At 38.7% G+C, this 24,302-nt stretch overlaps 1 protein-coding gene across 1 annotated transcript; it reads right to left on the bottom strand.

Moving 5' to 3' along the window:
- Positions 1 to 3,241: 3,241 nt before the first annotated feature.
- Positions 3,242 to 4,186, bottom strand: FOXR2 (forkhead box R2). Its single transcript, XM_017669096.2, is given in 3 exon segments — positions 3,242 to 3,468; positions 3,471 to 3,829; positions 3,831 to 4,186. Coding segments are annotated over 3 exon segments (942 nt in total).
- Between the last annotated feature and the right edge of the window lie 20,116 nt (positions 4,187 to 24,302).

The raw sequence follows: 24,302 nt of genomic DNA, 5'->3' as shown, positions 1-24,302 counted from the left end.
TCTGCAAACAATATCCTGGTGGGCATGCTAGAACTGAAGCAATCACAGGCTGGGGGTTCTTAGAGTGTTCTGTGCAGGAAAAACTGTCACTTACAAATTCAGTGATATGACAGAAGGCAGCAAGTATAAGGGAAATAATATCTATATCAAGTACACACCAGGTCCGACAATTATCAAAGCAGCTACTGATTTTTATAAAGCTTTTGTTGGTGTAATGAATGGTAAATATTACCCCCTTTACCAAAACTGATTTTGGAAACCTCCCAAAGGAAAAAATAGTAACACCAATGCAAGCACTATTGTTGGCATCAATGAATAAAGGAAGAGCTCAGGAGAGCAGTAGTCACTTAAGTATCAGGATACTGGTAAAGAGGAAAAGCAGGAATAAAAAAGTGTTCTGAAAGACCAGCCTTTATTTGAATTATCTGAGGTAACTCAAGAAATGCCATGCCAGCCACTGCTTTTTCCAACCAGAGTGAAAGAATGTTTAGAAAAAAATGAGTAGAAGTTTTCAAAGCTTAAGACACCAGATTGCAGCAGAAAATTCAGGCTCAGTTCTGAAAATGAAAGTACATTGTCTGGAAAATTTATAGAGTAGAAATGTTACATATGTTAGAAATATAATTTGTGATAAAAACAGTTATTGATTTCACTATAGGCTCTTTTACTTACAAGGATTAATTTTGGGAAAAAATGTAAAGCAAATGCTGAACACTTATAACCATATTTTATTAGTTCTAAAGTATTCTGTCAACTTTGTCATTGTTTGCCTTATGATACAGAAGTAACATCTGCAATTCTTATTTCAAAGAACACTGTTTTATGTTGCTTTTGCATTTCAACCTAAATATACTATTTTGTATGAGCTATAACAGGCCACTACAAAAATTAAAATTTTCACTTGATCTACAATTATATTGAATTAAATGATTTTGTATTTTACAGAAATTTTTGTGTCCCAACTATGGAAGGTTTTGCAACTAAATGCATACTTAAAAATCTAATATATTTTCTCCTGGTTATTTATTTAATAATACACCAGCATAAAAGGCAGTAAGATATGCTTCAATCTGATAAAGGAGAGCTTATTTGTATAGAAAAGATGTTAAGTAGATTTTTGAAATTAGAAAACAAAATGCTGAAATGTTCAGTGTTGTTTTTGTTTTTTATTAGAACACCACTGATATCTCTTGGGTTCCAATAATCTGCAGGATAAAGTCCAGACACCTACAGGAAAGACCTTTTGCCTACTCTTCTCACTACTCTTGACCGTAATATAGCTAAGCCACACTTAACTTCCCCAGACACTGCATTTACTTTGTTCACACTGATGCTTCTATAATGTGTTTTCTCCAGTTTATGTGCCCAGAAAATCCCTATTTATTCTTCAAAACTAACTGAAAGGCATTAAGACTCCCTTTTCAATGCCTTTCCCAAGAAAAATATATCACTATTTCCATGGCAACCTTGCACACCTGTTTCATCACATTTATATCACAAATATTTGCTTATATATCTGTCTCCTACTAAACTGTCAGATTTTTATCCTCAACACCTAAGATGGGCCTAGACACATTGGCATTTCTTCATCAAAGGTTTGATGAATGAAATAATTGAAAAGCAAAGCTTTGTCATAAAAAACTTGGGGTTAAATCTTCTGCATCCGTGGATGTCTTGCTGCCCTTGTCTAGCCTGGATTAATACTTAGTCCATAGGCACACACCTGATCATCTGATCATCTACATTTGCCCTCTTACAGCACTAAACTATGTTTTCTACCTTTATCTTGCATCTACCTACCACTTCAGCATTTTATTAAAAATAAAAATAATAATAATAGGAGAAATGTGGGATCAACATATAAATCAAGTACAAAAATCAAACGAATATTCATATTTGACCTGATTGTTTATAGGTCATAATGCATGATCAAAACCGAAAGTTTCTGTGATGAATGCCCTTGTACTGTTCACCATGTAAGAATTTATTCACTATGTAAGAATTCGTTCACCATGTAAGAACTTGTTCGTTATGCTTCAGAAGATTGGAGACTGACGAGAATTAGGCTTGAGATGGATTAATGATTGTACATTGAGCATTGACCCCCCTATACTGAATTTTATTGTTGTTAACCATTTATTCAATAAATATGAGAGATGCCCTCTCAAAAAAAAATAAAATAAAAATAAAAAAATAAAAAATAAAAGTAATAATAATAATAATAATATTAAGGGAGAAATGTGGGATTCACATATAAATCAAGTATAAAAATCAAACGAATATTCATATTTGACCTGATTGTCTGTAGTTCATAATGCGTGATCAAAACCGAAAGTTTCTGTGATGACTGCACTTGTACTGTTCACCATGTAAGAACTTATTCACTATGTAAGAATTTGTTCACCATGTAAGAACTTGTTTGTTATGTTTCAGAAGATTGGAGATTGTTGAGAATTAGGTTTGGAGTGGATTAATGATTGTGCATTGAGTCCCCTATACAGAATTTTATCATTGTTAACAACCATTTGATCAATAAATATGAGAGATGCCCTCTCAAAAAAAAAAAAAAACTTGGGGTTAAGTTAAGCTCAATTCAGGGGCTTTTAATATCCAAACTAAAAGTAACTGCTTGGAATTATTTGTCAGGACTGGAGTTGGATGTCAGTAGAACAAACCTGTGAAGTCCAGCAACATAAAGAAAAGTAAGACCCTGAAAGATAAAATGGATCACTTAAAAAAGAAATATAGCTGATGAATGGTAAAAGGGGCATACTTGAATTTCTAGGCTTTGAACATCAATCTAGTTCTCTTTATGCATATATATCTTCACACGGCATTTGAAGCTCTTCAAGGTCCAGCCCCTTCCTGCATTTTATGCTTTATACTCCACCATTTGCTTTCACAAAAATGGAGCATACTCTCCATTCAACGAAATTCCTTTTCTTATAAAATATGCCCTTCTCTCCTTACCTTCCATACCATTATTCCTATTCAGCCTTTGCTGAAAATGCAAAACAACTGCGACTGCCCTCATGTAACTGTCCATGATTCCCCATCTGTATTTAAGCTTCACCTCCTCTGTACCCATCTCTTACTTTATTTGATACCATTATCAAATAAAGTAGTTAAATATCATCTTGGCATCTGCCAGTTAGGGTAGGTTTAGGGATTAATGAAGGCCAATCATGGCATGAGAGGCACAGTAAGAAGGGTAGTGTTTCAGAAAGGGATAAGTGGCAGTTCAAAAGTCAAAGAGAGAGGTCACAATATCTGTCTGGCTCATGCACTGTTGGATGCTCTCCCTCTGAGCAGAGGCTAAGGCATGAGTCTTCTCCTGAAAGCAGCAATGACCCTCCTCAGTAAGCCTCCAGAGACCAGATGGTGGCTTTGCCTTGGTCCCATCATGATGATTTACTGGTGCCTTCTCAAAGCTGCTCAGGAAGCAGAGGTTGTGAATAGTGTTCTTCAGCCATTTGGAGCTGTCCAGAAAAAAGGGAAATGCTGTTGGGTAAAACTGTAGATATCTTGCACATTGAGGCCACAGGGAGGGCTGTTTCTTAATGCCAGGGCAATTAAGTGGCTGTAATTGAGAGAGGTGCGGTGCCAGGACCTTCTCTCCTGGTTGTTGCCTTGCCATAGCTTCTGGCTCTGGAAACATTCCCCTTTGTTAGAGGATTGAAGGGCCACAGAGGAAATGCCATCTTGTTCTTCAGTCTCCTCTTCTGTGAGCTCCCATTCACTGTGGGAAGAGGTAAACTGCTTCTGTTGGGTAGATTTCTCAGTGGAAGAAGTTGGCAGGGACTCCATTAGTGTTGCTTCTGAGTAGTTAGACTCTGTCCTTTGGGAGTGGTTGAGGGGAAGGAAGTATGCTTGTCAGATCCTTTTTCTTAACAGGCTTTGAGGCCTCATTGTTGCCAGAGGCTAAGATGATGTTAGGATTCATCCACATCCACACGTTGGGTTCAGAGTCAATACCTTCTTTGTGAGGACGGGGTATCCCCTCTTGAGGCACTATTGGGGGCTCGATCACTGAAAGTCTGTGTATGGCAAGGTTCTGCTCAGTTAAGGGGCATTGTTCTGTGGTGCATGGAAGGAAAAACTCATTCCCCATGTCCCAGTCCAGCAGCCCGAGGACCTGGCCGTGAAAACTATACCAGAACTCAGGATTTTTTAGTTTTAGATCCATCTTTAGTAGAAAAATAGGGAGAGGAAGACTTCCAAAAGGACACAGGTCTCTGAGGCACTTCTTAAAGCCTTTGTTGGGGCACTGAATTTGATGGAGTATATCTCATCTGGAGAACTTATCAGGAGGACCACTAGAACTACTGGAAAGAGGGGCACCAATGTCTCATTGATTAGTGGTTAGACTTGAAGAAACCTGTGATCTGGAACATAGCTCAAAACAGAGAAATACTGAAAAGAGTCTTTAGCAAGAAAAACATTTGAAGTGGAATATCTGAGCTTTCATTGTAAGCAAGGAGCCCCCATGTGAAGACCTACAAATTCTGAATTATGTGCAAGCTAAGGTGACTTGCATAACAGGTGACTGGCATATTCTTCAACTCTTGCTGTGTTCATTTAATGGAGGAAAAAACACATGTACAGATGACATTATATTTCTAAGTTGTCCTTAAATGGTTTAAAAAATAATTTCATTTTAAAAGTGTCTTGTCAAGTGCTTTCATATAGATCATCTCAACTGATTCTCATGACAACCCTGAAAGATAACATAGTGGTCATTATTAATAATATGTTGCAGATAAGGAAACTGACATCTACAGAAAATTTAAGACTAAATATCTAAGTAGCATAGCTAGATCCACAGCCTACCTCTTCTGATCCTCTTATTATACCCACTGCCTCTTGATCACTTTAAGCATACATTTTATAGGTTGCAAGAATATGTGCAACCTGAGTTTTAGAGTAAGATAGTAACTATCAGAACATGATATGTTAGTCTTAAATCAACCATTGTTATTTTCAATCCTATTGTGGGAAACAGCTGGCTTCCTTCTCTCCAGGTCACCTTCTAAGGAACTGAGTTCTGAACTTTACTCTGAGAACAGTAGGACCAAAGTTTAGCTATGAAATGCAAGTTCCTGAAATCTCCAGAGTTTGACTTTCCAGTAAGTTTATCCCAAGGGACTCTTAGGAAAAACAAAATCGGAAGGTTTCATTTAATCAAGTCTATGCAAAATCCATGTATATAGTATGTGATTTCATTAAAACCATTACATAGAACTATATCTCAAAAATATACATCAAATGTCAATGGGAGCTACTGGGGGACACACTAACCCCTTTATTGTTTCCCAGCCCTCTTTTCCTATTCCACTCAAAATCATTCTCCTTACAATCTGTGATCTTTCTACTGTATGAATATAAAAATATCAAGTGTTAATATTCATTGAGTACTCCATGTATTATATGTGATTTAATGCATTTATCCTCAAAACAACCCTATGAAATTGGTGCTACTATTTTTCTCCCTTTACAAAGGAAACAATATAAGGCACAAAAAGCCCAAGTCACCTAGCTAGTAAAAAGCAGAGCTGAGTTTCAAATCTAGGCAGCCTGGCTGCAAAAGATATGCTTTTACCCATTGCAGTAATCTCTTCTATTTCTCTATTCCAATATAAAATCCTGTTTACTTAGTGTAGCATAATAGACTCTCCATAATTCCACCATTGTTTACTTTTCCAGGTTAATTTATCACTTCAGCTTCCTTGTTTCATACTTCACATCCCAGAAACACTAAACTTCCAGTATTTCCATCAACCTCTCCCATATTTTGTCTATGTCCTTTTTCTCAGGTTGTCACCTGTACTTGGAATGGCCTACTTCCAATTGCCTTGGCTTGGTTAACTCCTATTCATTTTTTAAGACTCAAGGAAGCCTTCTCTAATAAAAATGTTGCTTCTACCTCCCCATAGGGAATTAATGGATGTCCTTTCCAGAGGGGCACTGATATGGGCAAATTGAGGGACTAACCCTGAAACAATCAGTTTACTATGATAACTAGAGAGCCTAGCAGTATTTTACCTCTCAGCAGTCCCTGTATTCCATAAGTGGGGGCTCTGGTGTTACAGAATTTCTCTTCCACTTTCACAAGGGAATACAGCCTAAACTTTAGGAATTGGCTAGTAAAACCAGGTCACCACTGTGTATTCTATTTCTTTGAACTTCATTAAACATTCACTGTATAGATATTGAGCAACTTCCATGTCAGAAGCAGTATGTAACATATAAAAAAGCACAACCTAAAAGAATATCACAACTCAATAGAGGAAGAAAGACAAGAGAAAATTAAAACAGAATATGATTAGTTGTAGACACTATACTAGGAAAGCATACAGAGGAAAAAGATAACCCAAATGACAGGAATCAGAAGGGCTTTGCACAGGAATTGCTCAAGTTGAAGCTTAAAAGATATGTTACCCAGGGACAGAGACATGGGGAACAGACTAGTACATGCCAACTTGTCTCTTAAGTATGCTACAAAAAAGGAGGTAGGGATATTTTGCAAATGCTATGGAAAAATATTTAAACTAATGCTTGTGAGTATCCTGTTTTCCAGGCTCCCACCCACTCCAAATGTTAATATAGGCAAAAGTGTTAGTGACTGATGAATCCACATCATAAGCAAAGTAGGGTACAATGACATAAGTTAGAACAAATGGTGGGAACTTGTAATAACCTTAGAAATAACTTTTCCAGGGTGTGAATGCTTGTGCTTGCTCTCTTACACACACACAAGAATGGTCTAACAGCAGCAGCAGTCGAAGTAGCACTTTTGCCACCAATTTTCAAAAGCCTTCCTGTGCCCAGACTTTGGTCTCTGCTAAAAGAAATGATAAATTCTATGAAAAGTGCCATTGATATTTTTATAGGGATTACACTGACTCTGTACATTGCTTTGGGAAGTATGGCCAGCTTAATATTAATTCTTCTTATCCATGAGCATGCAATAGCTTTTCATTTATTTGTGTCTTCAGTCTCTTTCATCAATGTGTTATGGTTTTCAGAGTACAGATCTTTCACCTCCCTAGTTAAACTTATTCCTAGATATTTTATTCTTTTTGATGCAATTTTAAATGGGATTGATTTCTTAGTTTCTCTTTCTGTTAGTTCACTGTTAGTATATAAAGGAATGCAACAGATTTCTGTATATTGATTTTGTATCCTGCAACTTTGCTGAATCCAGTTATTAGTTCTAGTAGTTTTTTGGTATAGTCTTTAGGATTTTCTATATATAGTATCATGTCATCTGCAAAAAATGACAGTTTTACTTCTTCTTTACCACTTTGGATGCCTTTTATTTCTTTTCCTTGTCCAATTGCTGTGGCCAGGACTTCCAGCCCTATGTTGAATAAAAGTTGTGAGAGTGGGCATCTTTATCTTGTTCCTGATCTTAGAGGAAAAGCTTTCAGCTTTTTACCATTATGATATCAGCTGTGGGTTTGTCAGATATGGCCTTTATTATGTTGAGGTATATTTCCCTATACCCTCTTTGTGGAGAGTTTTTATAATGAATAGATGCTGATTTTTGTTAAATGCTTTTTCAGCATCTATTGAGATGACTATATAGTTTTTATCCTTTTTGTTAATACAGTATATACTTCAATATAAAAAATAAAATTAAACATTAAAAATTAAAATTATCTACATCAGGACTCTAAAAAATAAAATTTTAAGAAGGGTAGGCATGAAAAATAATATACATGTAATAAATAAAACTTTTTGACACAAACAAGGGTGCCTTTAAGAATGTCAGGGGCAGTGTTAGAAGGATGGAAAGTCAACCAAAAGAGGCTCCCACTTCCAAAACACTTTTTCAGACATATGATTGATTGAAATAAGTTTTGTATGTAAAGGGCTATGAGTATGCAATGATACCTCCAAGATTTTAAGGTAACTGTAATAAGAAAAGATCAAATGTCATAGGATATTTATGTTTTCTTGCTTTTATATAGGGGACTCTTAAATGTGCATGGGTATATTTTTTCATTTTAAGGAGATATCTATTTATAAAGTATAGATATGTACTTGTTTCTATCAGAAAGTAAACATGAAAGAATACATAAACAATGAGTAAGCCATATGTAGTTCCATAAAAACAGGTACTATACCAACGGGTACTGTGTATGCTGCCTAAGTTCTGTTTCTCAAACCATGCACCACAGTCCTGAGACTGTGTTAATCTGTAAGAAGTACCTATTACAAATTAAGAGAAGTTATCCAGTTGCCATGTGCCCACAAATTACATACTCTCAGACAGGTGATCTTTTTCTAATTCATACATAGACTAGCAGCCATGTGTACCAAGAACTGGTAGGGCAGATTAACACTGATGGTCAAACATAATAATCAGGCATAAATAGGTCCAATTAGATGTTACAGATGATTAACAATATAATGTAAAGAAGAGATTACCTAAGAAGACTCAATCCCTCATCTCCTAGGAAATAAATCCTTTAGAAAGCCCTCTTAATAAAATAAAAATAAAAATACATAAACCTTAATGGTGTTAACAGACTATATGGAAATAGTAAAAAGTTAGAATAACAGGTACTATCATTATGTAAAAATTAAAAAATACTTCATTGTTGTTAAAGGCAAGTCACCCACAAAAAACCTCTGTATTACAATCAGAAGTACCATGAAATAAATAAAACATTATTAGCAAAAGAATCTTTGCTAATGCCTGATTGTTAAAATTGCCTTTAACTACTCAACCATGTCCTATGATTCCGCAAGGAATCAATTAGCTGAAAACCTAAATTCTGTTACCTCGGTTTGTCTGAGATGGTATTTCTCTTTTCCTATCAGTTGGGTCAGATTGTTGAAATCCTAGTAAAATGAAAAAATAGTAAAATTGCTGAAATTCTGGGAAGATATCAAAATAACTATAACAGTTTAGAAAAGGAAAACTGTAATGGCATAAATAGGAAATAAATTAAACCCATGGTGTTCATAGTCTAGAATAGGCTTAAATGTGAGATCATAAATATATCTGTAATGATTGTATTTGTGGAGATTTCAAGTTTTATTCAAGCTGTCTGAAGTGTTTACAAAAAAGCCAAGTTAAATTTGTAATTTCAGTTAAAAACTTTTAGAGAATTTAATTCATGAAATTGGTAATCAATGTTTAGATGGTCAATGAAAATTAGTTTTAAAAGTTACATTTATTAGCTATTTGAATTAAAAAATTGAGAAGTATAAATAGTAGCAAGTATTCATCTCAATCACATATTGCAGCCAGATCAATATGGCACAGCAATTTCATGTGCTTTGGTAACCTTCTCCTCTTGCTCCAGGCATACAAGGAACAATGAATGCAATTTCATAAAAGGACAGACAGACAGACTATAACAGATAATCAAGCTCGACAAGAAAAAACCTCATTAGACCAGAAACACAAAATAACAAGTGAAACTGAAGCCACTGACTTGCTGGGTCCTGGATTATCAAAGAGGAACTAGAAGTCAGGAATTTCATTTCCTTGTGGGAAAGGAAACCAAAAATCAGGGGCTAGCATGGGGCTACTGCTGCTTGTTAAAATAAGCTAAAAATAGAGCTGCCAAACCTTTGTGAACTACAGGTCTAAAAAAGTAGGAAGTCACAAAGCCTTGCAAACAGATTCTGAGCCAAGCTGTTCACTAGCTATTGTAACTGGTTCTGTTAGATCTCTTAGATCTGTGGTATCCTTAGTAACATCACAAGGCAGTAACTTGGAACTGCAATTATGACATCTGGTAGTGGATTGAAACCTGCAGGGCTAGGAGGAAGTAACCAAAAAACTCTAGATAGGGATGGGTAAGCATAGGCTAATGAATACATACAAATGAGAGGTAGAGAACAAAATCTTTCCACTGAAATTAAGCTGAAAACCAAAATCCTAAAATACATGAAGAAATTTAATAACAAGAAAAATTATAAACCGAATAATTCACTCCACATAGCAATACTGTGGAACCATCTGGAAAATAAGTATGTTTAGGATACTCAAAAAGATAAATAGCCAACATACTACCAACGTACTAAAATGGTATACAATGAAAGGAATTGGTAGATTTTAAAAGGAAGAAATTTAAAATTTTGGAAATGAAAAATAACACTAAAACTTTAAATATGCCATAGATGAGACAGACTCAATTGGACATGGTCATAAAACAAATTGGTGAATTGGAAGATAGAGTACAGTGTTGCTGAGCTGGGTACTGGTGGAGGAGTGTTGGCCTTCAGCATAACTGAGAAGCCACTAACACCATTTGTCATTGACAATTTTCTCATCTGAAATAATCTTCATTATTTTCAAAATTATTTCAAATACAGTATGACACTAAAATGACCAAGCTTTGTTCAACCCACTGTAATACAGACTTCAGAGGTGTGTAGGACTACCTATAGAGAAGAGAATTACCTACCACTGCCCTTCAGCAGTGAGAAAGTTGTAGATATTGATGTTCATACAGGCTGTGTTGTGAGTAGGCTTATTGCTGAAGCTAAAACTAATTGATAAAGTCAGAGTAGAGACATAGAACCATTGGTTCACTTACCAAAAAGACAAAGCCACCAGATAGTATATCCCAGTTTGAGTCAAACCTGGATGTGCAATTTAGAGAAGATGCAGATCCAGATGCCATGTTTCATTCCTTTGAAGTAACCCCAAATTTTCATAGAGACACTGAGACCTTTGTACAGTGTAGTGATTAAGCAATTGGCTCTGCCTCAAAGGGTGCTCAGACCTCCTTGAAGTTTACCACAGGGTACTGAAGCCTATTTTTTAATTGAGAAATAATTTACATACATTAAAATGCATAGAACATATTCAATTTGATCAAATTTGACAATTGTACACACCCATTAACCACCACCCAAAATAAGATGTGGAACATTTCTGTCATCCCAGAGGGTCTTCTCATCCACTTTCTAGTCAATCTTCACACACCCTTACAAAAACATTCTGCCTTCTATCACCACCAGTTAGTTGTGCCTGTACTTGTACTTTATTATTATATACTGTTTACATAATGATAAAACAACAATCTTAAGAGCCATTAGAGGGGAAGAAATGTTTCCTTCTAAAACAAGTTTAACTGGACTGGGGGCAGGCAATAATGGACACTAGAAGTACATACACATATTGAAGCAAAACTGTCAAACTGGAACTTTGTACTCAACTAATCAAGTATGAGGACAAAACACATTCAGTTTTTAGTCAGTTAACTACCTATGTACTATCATTACATACACAGGTAAACAATGTATCTTAGCAATAAGAAGCCAAGGAAAAAATACAGGGGAAAAAACCAACTGCTAAACTGTATTTAATATGATTATAAAATTATAATAACTGACTTTTACATTTAAAAGGGAATAAAAGTTCATAGTTCAAACTTGCTAAAGCATTTACTATAGCTGAGAGGGTGAATATACTGAATAACTGAAGTTTTTCTTAGAAAATTTTAGTCATGTATATATCTAAAATATTTAAGGACAAACAGTAAAAATATTGATATGTATCATCCAAATCAGCAGAGGTAATAGAGGGACAAAGAAGCCAAGAACGATGATATTAAACTGAAAACAGAAAAAGACAGTAGAAATACATCAAAATATACAACTAAGCATAATTGTAAACAAATTACTCTCACCTGAGACAAGATGCCATAATAGGTTTTTAAAATCCAGTTATATACTAAGAGCTATACCTAAAACAAATCACATGAAAATATTAAAATGTAAAAAACACACAAATTTAAAATGACAAAATAGAAAAAATTGGTGTGGCAATAGTAATATCAGATAAAGTAGAATTAATGGCAAAACCATCTATAGTAAAGAGACACTATATAATAATGAAACAATGCATTGTGAACTTGAATGTGCTTGAGGTGGCAACTAAAACAAGAACAATTATAAGGAGACATTTATAAATACACAAACAAGGCAGGAAATTGTACTCCCTTCTACCACAAACAGGTGAAAAAATAAGAAGCTTTTAACAATAAAAAATTTTTTAAAGTATATATGTGTATATATCTATATATAGAGATATAATAGAAAATATATATTCTTTTCAAGAATTTACAAAAATTTACCACAGTAGGTCACAAAGTATGTCTCAAAAATTTCAAATAATCTATATCATAATCCCTTTTTCTGACCATAGTACAATTAATCATGAGATATAGTAAAATAATCATAAAGCAAAACATTGCTTAGAAACAAAAAAATCACTCCTTAAAAATCTCATTCATTAAAGAGTTCAGAATGAAAATTACAACATATGCAAACCTAAATACCAATGAAAACATTGTACTCTGAAATTTGTGAGATGCAGTAAAATGGTATTTAAGAGGGGCATTGAGAGCTGCAAATGAGCAATTTTATTAAAAAGTAAAACACACTATAAGTGATGTCTTCCACAGAAGAAGACAGAAAACAAAAGAATGAATAAACCTTATTAAAGGACATAAGAGACAACTTCAACAAATAAAGAGATATATCATATTCACCATCTTGCCAATGAGTTTCAGCCCCTGGCAAGTTTGCTATGGATTCAGTGTGACCACACAAAATGATAGTAAAACACTCTTGGGGTGAAAGGGTTATACCCAACCTACTTCCACAGTGGCAGGTCATTCACTAGAATCCCATTCACTCAGAGCGAGTCTGCATGCAGCAAGCCAGTCTCTCTGGGCCCCTCTGTCTGCAGAGCTGTCCCCCACAGCCATCCTCCAGGTCTCTCTGCACAGTTCTGCACAGCTGTCCTGTGGGCCTCTATGCACAGTTGTCCTGCACCGCCGTCCTCTGGGCATCTGTCCTCGGTGCTGCCACCACTCCAGCCTCTGCGCTGCTGCAGCCTTGCAGCCCTGCCACCGAGTCGTGCCCAGAGCACTGGGTGGAGCTCTTTATATAGAGTCAACAGCCATGTATTGCCCACAGGTGTGCAGTGAGCTAGTCAACCATGGCCAGGTGAGAATCCTGGCCACAGGAACTCTCATTTTATCCACACTCCACCCCTCCAGGATACTCCACTCTCAATCCATGTGCCCTTAGTCCTCTGCCATGGACCCTGTGCAACAAAGCTCGAACATGGTTCTCCAGCCTCTCCAGCAAAAAGTCTTGCAGACACACAAGCCAGACTCATGGCTCTGTCTCTGACCTCTGCCTCTTTGGTCTTAATGACTGGAACTGCTGCTGTGGTTTCAGTTGTTGCCATAGCCCCAGTAAGATCCTATTTGGCTTCCCATCTAATTTCCTTCTATCTACTCCTGCCCATATCAAATCAACCCACATCTGGGTCCTCGTAACTCTCACGGGGCCCCTCAAATTCCTCCTGTGAGTAACAGGTCTTATTTCTTTCCAGGTTCTCGTTGCTTCAGCTACCATACGTGTCACCTCGCATTTTGTAACTGCTGCCACAAGGCAGGCTGCACTGTCAGGGAAGACAGCTTTCCCATCTCTGATCCCGACAAAACAATTCCATCCACTCCTAAGTCCCATAGCCACCGGCTCAGCCTGAGTATAGGGGTGGACCTGGGGAGGGGCTGCTCCTCTCCTTGGGGAACTTTCAGCTGCTGGGTCTTTATTTTCTTTACAACCACTGGGCATGCTTTCAATACAAGAGGGGCCAGTGCCTCCAGCACCACCCCTTCATGCTTCCCCAACTCCTCCATTTCTGGGGCTGATGGCACCTTTCTCTCCACTCCCTCAAGTGCCTCCTCTGCTACTGTGCCTCACAGCAATGCTACCTCAGTCTTCAGAAGGTCTCTTACCTTCAGCTCAATGCTTCACAGCTGCGTTCTTGTGCCACCTCTGCCTGTGCTTTCTTCAGGAGTTCGTCTTTTTCCTTGATGGCCTTTTCCTCCTTCAGAACACCTGGCAGCACTGCTGTCTCATCTCTAATGGCACCTTACTGCCAGCACTCTCATGCTGCCTCCTCCCGCATCAAGGCCATCTCCTTCTTCAGGGAATCCACAGAAGTTTGCAGTTTGCATTCTCCTGCCGCCTTTCACATTAATGTAATTTCCCTCCTCAGGGAATCCACAGAAGTTTGCAGCTCGGGTTCTCATGCCGCAATTTCTTGAGTCTCCTCTGTAGACCTCTTTAATACTGTGAGAAGCAGCCAACCCACAGTCCCCGCTGTCTCCCAGGCACTCTGCTTCTTAAAGGATCTGCTTACTATACCAAGAGCCACCCCTACTGCCACAGGTGTCCCCTCACTTGCTTCCAGTCCTGGGATAGGGCCCAGTCCTTTAGGAGGCAAGCCAACTCAGACCACGTACCCATTGGGGGACAATCCACTATTCACAGGGGCAGCCAGCTGAAGCACCTCTCCTATAAGGTCAGCCTGTCTTTTTCCTTGGTCAACAGTGAACCCTGCTGACTTTTGCCAGTTGTCTTGCCAATGGGTTTCAGCCCCGAGCAAGATTACTATAGATTCAATGTGACCAAAGAAATTGACAGCAAAACATTCTCGGGATGGAAGAGTTATACCCAACTTTATTTCCAGGTGGTAGGTCAGTCACTAGAATCCCATTCACTCAGAGCGAGTCTGCATACAGCAAGCCGGTCTCTGCCTCTAGGCCCCTCTGTCTGCACAGTCGTCCCACACAGCTGTCCTCTGGGCCTGTGTCTCTGCTCTACTCTCCTGCAGCCTCACAGCCCTGCTACCAGAGCTCTTTATATAGAGTCAAATTGCCCACAGGTGTGCAGTGAGCTAGTCAACCAGGGCCAGGTGAGAATCCTGGCCACAGGAACTCTCATTTTATCCACACAAACGTTTTTTGTGTTTTTGTGTTTGTTTGTTTGTTTTTGTTTTGTTTTTGCTTTGGTGGATTTTCAAGTTAATGCCACCAGACTAGATATTTCTTTTCTCTAAAAGCAGTGTTCTGGTTAGCTCTATCATATCTGGGTCCTCTTCATCATTACAGGTAGACTTTTGGTCATCACTACTTACACCTGGGTTCTCTCCTCTTTATGGGCAGCCCTCTGGTTAACTGTACTTTACCATAACCTTGTACAACTTGATTTTTTTTTGTCAGGTAATTTTGGATTGCATTTAGGTGTCCTACAAAATATTATTTGTAAAAGCTGCATACTATTCCTTTGTGTGGTTTTTACTGTGTTTAATTCCCCTATTTCTACATTGATAGACATTTAGCTATTTTTCAGCTTTCAAGCAGTATTATGAGGAGCACCTGGGCAGTTCTACCCACACAAATATTCTTGCATAAGTTTCCTTTAGCATTCTTACAAGTATTTTCTAGGGTTCACACATAGAAGTAAAAGTTGCTGAATCTTAAAATAGTCAGATGATGACTTTTAATAAAAACTGACAAATTGCCCTTTAAATTAACTGCACCAATTTACACTCCCAGAAGTAGTGGATTAGAGTGTCACCCACCCTTCTTGGCAAGTCTTGATAGTATTGTTTTTTAATTTTTGCCAAAATGATGGCAAATTACAGTCATCTTCCCTGTATACTCTTCCCTAATCTTCTTTTCTTTTCTTTTCTTCCTTTGTATAGTTTTAACTTTCTCTACACCTTTTTGAATTTGAACACTTAAAATAGTATTGTGTTTCAGTTTTTAAAATTTCATTCAAATGATGGCATACAGTGTATATTCATTTACAAATTTTTCATTCAAATTATACCTTTGAAATTATTCAGTTTGGTGTGTGTAGTTGTGGTTTATTCTAATACTAGAATAACCCATTATAATGATTATATCTTATTTGTAATCCTTTTTCAAACAACTATGACATTTGGGTTGTTACCTCTTTCTTTTATTTTACCATTTCAAACAGGGTTGTTTATTTTATATATTCCCCAGTGTGCACATGTGTTAGTATATTTCTAGGATATATACCTGGAAGTAAAAGCAATAAATTTTAAGATCTTCAAATTTACTAGATATTGTTAATCTGATGGTTTGTAACATCATCTTATTTTTTTTTATTTGCATGTCTCTGTTTAATAGTGAGATTGGGCATCTCTCATGCTTTTATTGACCATCAGAGTTGGGTTTTTTCTTTCTGTGAGTGCATCTTCTCATATTTATACTGGGTTGTTTGTCTTTTCTTATTGATATGTCAGTGTTCCTTATGTATTGTTTGTGTATGCCACAAATCTTCCTCCAGGCTGTTGTGACTTGTCTTTAACCTTTGTTTGTAATGGCACATGTGTGTTTGTATGTATATGTCTGTGAATTTTAAATTTTTACATAATCTATTTTATGTGTATTTCTAAGAAATTCTTCCCTACTCTAGGTACATAAACATATTTATTCACCTGAATTTTCTTCTAAAAAAATCCAGTTTTGATTTGCACATTTAGGTTTTCATTATTCATTTAACCAATATTTATTGATCCTCTACTTTGAGCCAGGCACTCCTCCAGCACTCTTCATTGCAAACAGAAAAACAACACATGCAAAAATCTCAGTCTTCACTAACCTTATAGTTTAGTGGACAGAGACACACAAAAAACAAAGTCAATAATAGAATTATATAGCATGTTAAGGAACAACAAAGGCTCAGGAATAACGATGGTGGAGTTTGTTTCTGTACAAAGCTATATTGTGTTCTTTGGCCTTTTTGACTTCCCTCTTTTAATAACATAGCCTTCATTTACTGTAGCTTTATAATGTCTTGATGGCTGGTAAGGCAAATCTCCTCACTGTATTTTCTTTAATATGCTTTAGGTATTCCAGACCTTTTGCTTTTCCCTATAATATGAGGATGAACTTGAAAAGTTGCTTTTTTAAATAATCCTTTGGGGATTTTGATACTGATTTTTAGAGTAAATTGCAGGATATTGATATTTTAATAATACTGAGCCATCCAATATGTGAATGTGGATAAAATGAGAATTCCTGTGGCCACAATTCTCACCTGGCCATGGTTGACTAGCTCACTGCACACCTGTGGACAGTACATGGCTGTTGACTCTATATAAAGAGCTCTGCCCAGTGCTCTGGGCACATGGTGGCAGGGCTGCAAGGCTGCAGGAGAGCAGAGCAGAGGCTGGAGTGGTGGCAGTGCCTAAGACAGAGGCTCAGAGGATGGTTGTGAGGGATGACTGTGCAGAGGCCTAGAGGATGGCTGTGAGGACAGCTGTGAGGACAGAGGGGCCCAGAGGCAGAGACCGGCTTGCTGCATGCAGACTCCCTCTGAGTGAATGGGATTCTAGTGACTGACCTGCTTCCATGGAAATAAAGTGGTGTATAACCCTTTCACCCCAAGAATGTTTTGCTGTCATTTTCTTTGGTCACACTGAATCCATAGTGAACTTGCCCGGAGCTGAAACCCATTGGTAAGGCAGTTGGCTCAGTCGGCAGGATTCATTGTTGACCAAGGAAAAAGACAGGCTGCCCTTATGGGAGAGGTGCTTCAGTGGGCTGCCCATGTGAATGGGGAGACAGTGGATAGCCCCCCAGTGGGTACGTGTTCTGAGTTGGCTTGCCTCCTAGAGGACTGGGCCCCACCGCAGGACTGGAGGCAAGTGTGGGTGACACCTGAGGCAGTAGTGGTGGCCCTTGGTATAGTAAGCAGATCCTTAGAGAAGCAGAGTGCCCAGGAGGAAGCAAGGACTGTGGGTTAGCTGCTTCTCACAGTCTTAAAAAAGTCTAGGGAAGAGACCCAAGAAATGGTGGCACAAGAAAGTGAGCTGCAAACCTCTGTGGATTCCCTGAGGAAGGAGATGACCTTGATGTGGGAGGAGGCAGCACGAGAGCACCGGCAGCAAGGTGCCATTGGAGACGAGATGGCAGTGCTACCAGGTTTTCTGAAGGAGGAAGAGGCCATCAAGGAAAAGGATGAATTCCTGATGGAAGCACAGGCAGAGGTGGCATGAGAATGTCAGCTGCAAAGCATTGATCTGAAGGTAAGAGACCTTCTGAAGACTGAGCTGGCATTGCTGCGAGGCACTGTAGCAGAGGAGGCACTTGAGGGAGTGGAGAGAAAGGTGCCATCAGCCCCCAAAATGGAGGATCTGGGAAGCATGAAGGGGTGGTGCTGGAGGCACTGGCCCCTCCTGTATTGAAAGCACTTCCAGTGGTTATAAAGACCCAGCAGCTGAAAGTACACCAAGGAGAGGAGCAGCCCCTCCCCAGGTCGTGGAGCACTCTATGGTCTGCCTCTATACTCAGGCTGAGCCAATGGCTATGGGACTTAGGAGTGGATGGAATTGTTTTGTCGGGATCAGAGATGGGAAAGCTGTCTTCCCTGACAGTGCAGCCTGCCTTGTGGCAGCAGTTACAAAATGCGAGGTGACACGTATGGTAGCTGAAGCAACGAGAACCTGGAAAGAAATAAGACCTGTTACAGGAGGAATTTGAGGGGCCCCGTGAGAGTTACGAGGACCCAGATGTGGGTTGATTTGATATGGGCAGGAGTAGATAGAAGGAAATTAGATGGGAAGCCAAATAGGATCTTACTGGGGCTATGGCAACAACTGAAACCAGAGCAGCAGTTCCAGTCATTAAGACCAAAGAGGCAGAGGTCAGAGACAGAGCCATGAGTCTGGCTTGTGTGTCTGCAAGACTTTTTGCTGGAGAGGCTGGAGAACCATGTTCGAGCTTTGTTGCACAGGGTCCATGGCAGAGGACTAAGGGCACATGGATTGAGAGTGGAGTATCCTGGAGGGGTGGAGTGTGGATAAAATGAGAGTTCCTGTGGCCAGGATTCTCACCTGGCTGTGGTTGACTAGCTCACTGCATGCCTGTGGGCAATACATGGCTGTTGACTATATAAAGAGCTCCACCCAGTGCTCTGGGCATGACATGGTGGCAGGGCTGCAAGGCTGCAGCAGAGCAGCGCAGAGGCTGGAGTGGTGGCAGCTCCAAGGACATAGACCCAGAGGATGGCTGTGTGGGATGGCTGTGCAGGACAACAGTGCAGAGAGGCCCAGAGGATGGCTGTGCAGACAGAGGGGCCCAGAGGCAGAGACGGGCTTGCTGCATGCAGACTCGCTCTGAGTGAATGGTATTCTAGTGCTGGCCTACCACCTGGAAATAAAATTGGGTATAACTCTTTCACCCCAGGAATGTTTTGCTGTCAGTTTCTTTGGCTACATTGAATCCACAGTAACCTTGCCCTGGGCTGAAACCCATTGGCAAGACAGTTTGCAAGGCAGAACTCTCCATGCATCATCCTGTAAGATGAAGAATCTTATGTGAGCAAACTGGCCCATGGAAGAGAGACATGATGTTGGTGTGGCTAACTGGAGGCCTGCCAATAGGAATGGAACAGACACTAACTAGGGTGAGCAGGCTACATATAAGCCTGCTTATATGATGAAGAGAACCCTTATGTGCAGAAGGCTGTCCATAGAGTGACTACAAAAAGGACAAACATTGCTGTGGACTGGCTTAATGAGAAGCCTCCTGTAGATAAAATGAAGGTTCCTGTAGCCAGGATTCTTACCTGGCCCTGGTTGGCTAGTTCACTACACACATATGGGCAATACATCGTTATTGACTCTATATAAAGAGCCCTGCCCAGTGCTCTGGGCAACATGGTGGCATGGCTGCAAGGCTTCAGGAGAGGAGAGCAGAGGCTGGAGTGGTGTCAGCACTGAGGACAAAGGTGCAGAGGATGGCTGCATGAGTGGAGAGGTGCAGAGGACGGCTGTGCAGGCAGAGTGGCTCAGAGGCAGAGACTGGCTTGCTGCATGCAGACTCTCTCTGAGTGGACAGGATTTTCGTGATTAATCTGCCACCGTGGAAGTAAAGTTGGGTATAACCCTTTCACCCCAAGAACGTTCTACTGTCATTTCTTTGGTCACATTAAATCCATAGTGAACTTTCCTGGGGATGAAACCGATTGGCAAGGCACCTCCCAATAGAAAAATAAGCCCCTGGTGTTGGCAAGGCTGGCCATAGGATTGTCTGCCTTATATGAAAGGCCTTGTTATATACTGATATGAATATAAAACTATTTACAGAAAAGGATTCTGGTATAAGCAGAGGTATGTCACTAGAGAACATTTGTGTGGGTGAAACTGCCCATATGACCACTTTAACTGAAGAGGACCATGGTTTTCGATAGTATGACTAGAAGCCTTACGATAAAGAAGAGAAGGAATCTTGATATGGGTGGGATTAGCTAGAGACTGCCTATGGTAATAAAAAGGAATTGATAAAGGTGGATATATCCAAAGACTTGCCTGTAATGAGGAGGATGACACTGTTGTGGTTGTAGCTAGCAGAGGTACTTAACTATATTGATGATAAGAATTCTGAATTGGTGGAAGTATGAGGGGACTGTTTGAAAAAAAATGAGGAAAACTCTTCCATGGTGGGATAAAAGAGAAGCCTGACTATAGTAATAATGAAGATCAAAGGTGGACATTGCCGTGTGAAAACTTACAGGTGGAGAGTTCTATGCTTTTCTAGGGACTGGGTATTAAATAATAATCGAGTGGCAGTCTGGATCTGTTTCTATGGAAGGAGTGGGTAAACCCATGATCTGGTTGGGGAGTTGTCTTCAGGTATACTAGGAAAGTGGGAAAGGTAGCCTTGGTGGGTGAGAGACCTGGACAAGGAGTGTAAGTCACTATATGAAACTGGGATAGACCTAAAAATGTGTGGAACATAAGCGATGGGCTCTTGATAAGAAAATGACACTAAAAAGACTAGAGGCTAAGAGAAAGTACTCCTGCATTTAAATAAAGTTAAAATAACAATGACCTAAAATTCTATATGAAAATATTTCTGTTAAATCTTATGTCTTCCTTGTAACTTTAACATCAAATTAAGATGTTCACTTTCTGTAGTAACAGGCATAATGAGATGAGGGGGAAATACGTATAAGTGAGGGCTGTCTTATACATGTAGGGAGCATTTCAGGACTAAATTTGTGTAGGTAGGGACTGGCTTATGGGGTGAGGGTCCTACTTTGGGCATGGTACTATTACTCTTGTTTTGACATACTGAACATGGAATGTATCCCTCTTCGCTGTAGGGTTCTCCCCAGCCCAAGACCAGAGCATATTTCTGAATGAAAACTTATCCCTACAGAATTAATCTCATTAATACTGTTCTTAGTTCTAGAGTTCCCATTCCCCAAACTACATGAAAGAAACTATACATGAAGGAACAGTTGAATAGCAGGATCTGGAGTTCACCTACAGATGACTAAATAAAGATAAATGACCAAGACTGAAAATCATCCCACAAGAGGACATGTATCCAGCTGAGGGAGCAGGGGATGGGGATGGAAATGGGGGACAAGGCTTTTCTTCCTACATGCCTACTACTCTTGATACAGGCAAAAAACTAAGAACCAGATTCAGGGCTTATTCTGAGAAAAAGCAATAAACTGATTTGTGAAGTGATGACCTCAACTAGGCAGAAGATGACTCATGTTTCTTATCTGTTACCTGGGTAGTCTTTAAGTCTTTTGATGAAAATACACCATGGCCAAATTGTTAGAAACTAAATGAATTGTATCATTTCTTTAACTCAATATAAGGTAGAATTAGTAAAATAAAGATTTAATTTTTATGTATGTAGTTTATATTCTGTTTTTCACAATTTGGAAGCAGTTTTGGTTTTGTGATTTTTGGGGGGCAATTTATTTCTGTTCTATTATAGCCATGTATTCTCATTATCTTTCATGGTGTATACATTTTCTCAATTTAATAATTGGTTGGAAATGAATTTTATCAGCTGCCAAATCATGATTTTGTAACTGTTATTCATTTAATGTTGACTGGTAAACTATTTTTCCCCCTTTTTGGGCAGTTATGCTAAATTTTTTGTTTCATACAGACACTCCTTAATAACATAATTATCCTTTCAGAATTGATTGAGACCGTGAAGGAGATTTCCCAGCCTGTTGCAGCTTATCTGCTTCCGAAAGTCAGATGCCCTTATTCCTTTGGACATACCTTTGAATGAGTCATATGGTGAACAGACAATTGGTAGCAGTCACCAGCCATAGAAATCGAATGCCCTAGCTCACTAGTATCAAAAAGCAGAAGATGTCAACTACATCAGGGGACAAGTAGGACTTGAACTTAGAGCACCTGACACTGTGAATTGAGTTGTGAGGGGATGGCCCTTGTAAAGGCTAAGGCTCTGTCTTCCTATGGGTAGAAACTTCTGGTTTGGAATGGTTTGAGAGGCTTTCTCTGCATAGACCTTAAGTGCTAATATATCAGTTTTCTAAAAGTAGTGTATCATTTAGTCAAGTCAAAAATTTCTAGGAAATTATTTTTAAGTACTGTTTTGTGATTTTTATGCAATGTTTCTTAAAATGTGAGAAAGTTTTCAATTTTTTAACATATATGTTTTTCTATTTTCAGAAATAGAAGAGTTTTTTCTCTTTGGACTTTTTGGTGTATTTTAATTTATATTACTATTTAGAATACTAATCACTCTTGATATTTTAACAAGTTTTTGATAAATTTTCGCTTATTCATTTTTTTATTCACTTAATTATTTTGTAACTACCACCATAAACCTGCTACCCAACCTGAGTATTAGAATCTTAACAAGAACTGTTATCTGCCTATATTGGCCACTCCCTCATACACTTTGACCCTTGCAGCCCCTAACCCAAGGTAATTCTTATCCTGAATTTTGTGTTATCATTCTCTTCCTTCTTCCTTTATTTTCTTGAGATGAAATTCATATAACATGAAATTAAAAATTTTAAAGTATATATGTCAGTGGCATTTAGTACATTCATAATGTGTATAGCAATACCTATATCTAGCTCCAAAACATTTTTATCATCACAAGTGGAAACCCTATCCATTAACAGTAATTCCCTAGAATACCTACATTCTTTGGCTCATAGCCACATCACTCAAAACTCTGCTTTTATCATCACATCTGCTTCTCAGTCTGACCTTTCTGCTTCCTTCTTATAAGGATGCTTCTGGTAACACAGGTCCCAGCTGGATAATCCAGAATAACCTCCCATATAAAAATCCTCAACTTAATCACATCTTTAAAGTCCCTTTTGGCATGTAAGGTAAGATAGACACAGTTTCCCTGGATTAGGATGTGAACATCTCTAGGAGACTTACTCATCCTCACAGTTGGCCTTCTGGCCTCCAAAGATTCATGTCTTTTCCACATGAAAAATATATTTACTACATCCCAAGGTCCCCAAAAGTCTCAAAAGCATCAGCTTAAGCCCAAAATTTCATCTAAGTCTCAACAGCTCAAGAGTCTCAAATCTTATCATCTACTCATGTAAATTTGGTATGACTGAGGCTCTGGATATTACCCATACTGAAGCAAATTTATCTTCATCTGTGTACCTGTGAAACTGGAAAATAAATTATCTTATTCCAAATACAATGACATAATGGAAATAGGATAATAGTTATAGATATTCTCATTCAACACTGAAGAAAATGGAATGACAAAGAGTTGCCAGTATGAAGCAATTTCAAAATCCAAATGGGCCATCTACATTAGGTTTCAAGGATGATGCAAACAGGCAATCATCCATAGCTCTAACTACTGTTTCTGTGGATCCACTTTGTGAGCCTGTGGATGTGCCTTCAGAGTCATGTTACCTTTTACATGGAGAGTAGCATGTGGTTTTTTTAAATTAAGGTATTATTCATATACAGTCTTATGAAGGTTTCACATGAAGAAATAATGTGGTTACTACATTTACCTATATTATCAAGTCCCCACCCATACCCCAATGCAGTCACTGCCCATCAGTGTAGTAAGATGCCACAGATTCACTGTTTGCCTTCTCTGTGCTGCACTGTTTTCCCCATGACCCCCAACACCATGTGTACTAAACATAATACCCCTCAATCCCCATCTCCCTCCCTCCCAACATGCCCTTCCACTCCCCTCCCATTTGGTAACCACTAGTCCCATCTTGGAGTCTGTGAGTCTGCTGCTATTTTGTTCCTTCAGTTTTGCTTCTTTGTTATACTCCACAAATGAGGGAAATCATTTGGCACTTGTCTTTCTCTGCCTGGCTTATTTCACTCAGCATAATATCCTCCAGCTCCATCCAAGTTGTTGCAAATGGTAGGATTTGTTTCTTTATTATGGATGAATAGTATTCCATTCTGTATATGTACCACATCTTCTTTATCCATTCATCTATTGATGGACATTTAGGTTGCTTCCATGTCTTGGCTATTGTAAATAGTGCTACAATAAACATAGGGATGCATATGTCTTTTTGAGTCTGAGAAATTGTATTATTTGGGTAAATTCCAAGGAGTGGGATTCCCTGGTGAAATGGTATTTCTATTTTTAGTTTTTTGAGGAACCTCCATATTGCTTTCCACAATGGTTGAACTA

The sequence above is a fragment of the Manis javanica genome, chromosome X (genome assembly GCF_040802235.1).
Source record: "Manis javanica isolate MJ-LG chromosome X, MJ_LKY, whole genome shotgun sequence".
Lineage (NCBI taxonomy): Eukaryota > Metazoa > Chordata > Mammalia > Pholidota > Manidae > Manis > Manis javanica.
This window is presented reverse-complemented; position numbering and strand designations above follow the sequence as displayed.